General features: G+C 48.7%; 1 protein-coding gene across 1 annotated transcript; it reads right to left on the reverse strand.

Moving 5' to 3' along the window:
• Positions 1-2,076: 2,076 nt before the first annotated feature.
• On the reverse strand, positions 2,077-3,616 carry PCBP1 (poly(rC) binding protein 1). The gene has a single exon (XM_077766350.1). The coding sequence runs from the start codon at positions 3,532-3,534 to the stop codon at positions 2,464-2,466; it is 1,071 nt and encodes a 356-aa protein (XP_077622476.1). The 5' UTR covers positions 3,535-3,616; the 3' UTR covers positions 2,077-2,463.
• Between the last annotated feature and the right edge of the window lie 205 nt (positions 3,617-3,821).

Here is a 3,821-nt window from a genome sequence, read left to right on the forward strand (position 1 = left end):
CTTAATTTATTGTTTCCCTCCTTAGATCTCTCTCTGGCCTCCACATTGGGTTTCAATCTCCCTTGCATTGGTGCCACTTCCCAACCTGTATTAGAATCTACTTGAGGTCGTTTTCTAACTGCTGCTCCAGACTTTAGTCCATCCAAGTGGCCATTCATCCTGTGCCTTGCAGCCTAACTCATTATTTTACAGATTATTGCCAGATTTGCCTTTGAATGGATGCAAGACAGAAGGGGTAGAGGGAAACTTAAGGCCTAATTTTTATCAGGCTTTTGAACCACCTCACCCAACAAATTTTAGGGACTCCTTGAAAACCATTTGGCCTGGGCTTGAGGGTTCAATTTAATTATCCACCCCCACCCTACTCTACAAAAACATGATTTGTGCTCATTACCTGCAGAGGACAATGAACCCATTTCTGGGTCTTCACTAGGTCCTCCCTTTCTTGGCCTGGTCCTGCACTGCAATGGTCTTCTCTTGGCTTGTCATTTAGTACACACTGGCTTGTTCTCTAACTTTTGAATGTCTGTCCTTGAGTGTCTCTGGACAGAAACGGCCCTTTGGTTTTTTGCAATCTGAAGTATATTAAAGTTTACTGTGTTGTAAGCAGTTGTTGTGCTTTACATACATGCTCTCGATTTTTTCCCATAAGCCGAAGAGATGTGTCCTTTTAACACCTCTATTTTATATAGAGGTTAACTGATTTGCCCAAGGCCACAAGAGGCAGAACTCAAATTTGAACTCTGGGTTAACTCCAGAATGTGGGTTCCCTTCAGTGACTGCCTGCCTGCCTGACTCCACAGTAGGTATAAAGTGCATGGTAGGCCCCAATCTTCCCTCCAGGGACTCTTGAAACCAGGTCTATACCTTAGAAAAAAGAGCAGATATCCTGTAGAGAATAAGCCTCAACAAATATTTATTGTGTGGAATACTCCCCTCCCACAGGAATTTCTCTTTGCTGTTAGTGATCTCCCACAGTGCCTGGGGTTTGAACTAAGCACTCTGACACCTAATCGTTCACTGTTTTATATTGCCATTTCTAGTGTGTCTTTGCCTAATGGTATAAAATTTTTCTTCTCATAAGGCCCAGCCTAATCCTACTGGCTGGTATGGACATAAGGCTACTAGGCCTTCACAGCAAGATCTTCCTAATCCACCGGTGAAGAGAATCAGTGGCACTTAAATCTGAGAACCTTTCAGGGTTTTGTTAAAAATGCAGTCTTCTGATTATATTTGGGGGGGTTGGGTGGGACCCAGGAATCTGCATTTTTAACACCATTCCTAGGCTATTGTCAGTGGATCCATCTACAATCTTGCCTGTGAGGGCTTCCCCATTTAGGCAGGATTATTTCCTGGTATGATTTCTCCAACATTGCACACAGCTGAAGAGTTAGAAGCTGGGCCTCTTTTGTTTCTGGATACGCCACTTGGCAGGTGTAATAACATCCTCTGACAGGCTGCTTGCCACAGGTGCATGCTCCACACGTGCACCCCGCTGGTACCATCCCCCATTATGTCTTGGTGCCCAAAACCCCTCTGTCCCTACCACCACCCCTGCCCTTCCAAATCCTCAAACCCACCCTTCCCCCTTTCCCTCCCGCCCCAGCCCCTCCCTTCAGCCCCAGCCCAGCCCAGCCCAGCCCTTTTCCCTCCCCCACCTCTTCTCTGGGTTCCCCCCAGGCTCCTCCCACCTCAGCACATTTTTTTGTTCCTGGCTTAGAGTTTTCCCAGTGAGATTGGGGTGGGGGGTGGGGCTGGCAAGAGGGGAGGACACACTGCCATTCATCAGTTTCTAGAAATGGCCATACTTTCCAAGAGAAAGCCCTGAGAAATGGGCAGAGGCCTCTCTCTGGAACTTGGCTGGAGGGATGTCACTCTCCGGGAGAGTCCCTCTGTCTCTTAAAATACCCGAAAGCAGGCCCAGCCTGCCATGTTCCTTTGTTGGGACAGAAAGGGAATGGAATCTCACCAATAGGTGAAAAGGGCTAGAGAGAACACCAAGGATGGGCCCACCCTTCTCCTTACAAAGGCCTAATGCTAAAAGGGAAGAGGAAAAAAAAAGGCACCAACAAAGAGTTTAAGATAGTAGTTCCCAGCTTTTTCAAATATGAAGCATTTTTTAACCAATCCATTTTTTAATTTTTAAATTCTTGACATTACAGAACTAAACTGAAATTTATTAACATTCCACTCTTACATTTCTTATCGACAAACAGAAATAAAATTCATGAGCCAAAAACCCAAAACAAAACTAAAAACAGGGAAAAGCTTATAAAACTAAATATGGATCCCAGCATTAACAGCTGAACAGAGAATGTGATTTTTAAATTCTTAGCGGATGATAAAGTTGTGTAGAAACTGAACACTTACAAATTATTTAAAACCTGGAATCACTGACCAGAAATTACACAGTTGGATCATGGGAAAACAGCAGAAAGGGGTTATAAGTGAACCTACACTGTTCTAGCTGCACCCCATACCCTTCTCAGAGGAAAGCCTGGCATTGATTAGATATTGGGCCAGACTAATACTGGCAGCAGAACCAGTGATAGTAACCTGCCTACCAGAAGAGCCTTCCACTGGATTGGCAATTTTGATCTGGGCCCCGGACATCTGGCGGATCTCATTAATGTTGGCGCCTTGGCGCCCGATTATGCAGCCAATTAAGTTATTTGGAATGGTGAGTTCATGGGTCGTTTGAGTAGATGCATCCAAACTTGCCCAATAGCCTTTCACCTCTGGAGAGCTGGAGTCAATTCCGGCGAATCCGGTCCCGCCGTGCATCATGGCAAAGTGAGACTGTTGTCTTGCCACCTGGTTCAGCTTGGCCAGATCGAGCGGAGAAATGGTGTGTTGTCCTTGAATCGAGTAGGCATCTAGAGGTGGTCCCTCCAGGTCATGGGTGGCATGGGGGTAGCCCGCAGCGTCGCTGCACCGATCTTGGCCGCCCGCACAGATGACTGGAGAGCTGGCCGGCATGGGCTGGTACGGAATGGTCATGACTCTCCCTTGCGGAGACTGGGAGAGCGTCTCCAGCATGACCAGGCAGATCTGCTTGACACACTCGGTGACAGACTGCGGCACGCCAGCAATGGTGATGGCCCGCTCGGTGGAGTTGGGCAGCATATCCCCCGCCACCTGGACCTGGGCCCCCGTACTCTCGCGGATCTCTTTGATCTTACACCCGCCTTTCCCAATCAGGGAGCCGCACTGGGTGGCCGGCACCACCAGCCTCAGGGTGACCGGGGGCCTGCTGGCCGCCGTGCTGTTGGTCATGGAGCTGTTAATATCTTCTTCCAGCTTGTCGATGATCATAGCGAAGGCCTTAAAGATGGCATTGGTAGGGCCGGTCAGAGTGATGATTCTCTCCGGACAATTCCCCTCCGAGATGTTGATCCGCGCGCCACTCTCCTCGCGGATCCTCTTAACCGACTCCCCTTTCTTCCCAATGATGCTTCCTACTTCCTTTCCGTGCATAAGCAGCCGAATGGTGAGAGTCACATTTAGTCCACTTTCAGTCACACCGGCATCCATGGCGAGCGGCGGGCGGCGTTCGGGGGAGTTGGGCTCGTTACGTGGTCAAGTCTTTGGTGGCTGGCGGGGGGAGGGGAGATGTAGGCCCNTTCAACCCCGCGTACCCTCTGACCCCGGAAGTGCTTGCCGCTCAGGACCCCTTGAAAAAAACCGAGGACCCATCTTTTTTAGGTCACAAGATTGCGCCAACCTCCGCATGGTAGTTTTAAAAAACTCTTTTAACAGCCTAGCATTGAAAATAAAGCCCCGATAGGCAGAAGCTCTGAGCCCGGCAAACTTTTAAAACC

Source organism: Crocuta crocuta, unplaced genomic scaffold, assembly GCF_008692635.1.
Source record: "Crocuta crocuta isolate KB4526 unplaced genomic scaffold, BGI_CrCroc_1.0 scaffold113, whole genome shotgun sequence".
NCBI classification, from domain to species: domain Eukaryota; kingdom Metazoa; phylum Chordata; class Mammalia; order Carnivora; family Hyaenidae; genus Crocuta; species Crocuta crocuta.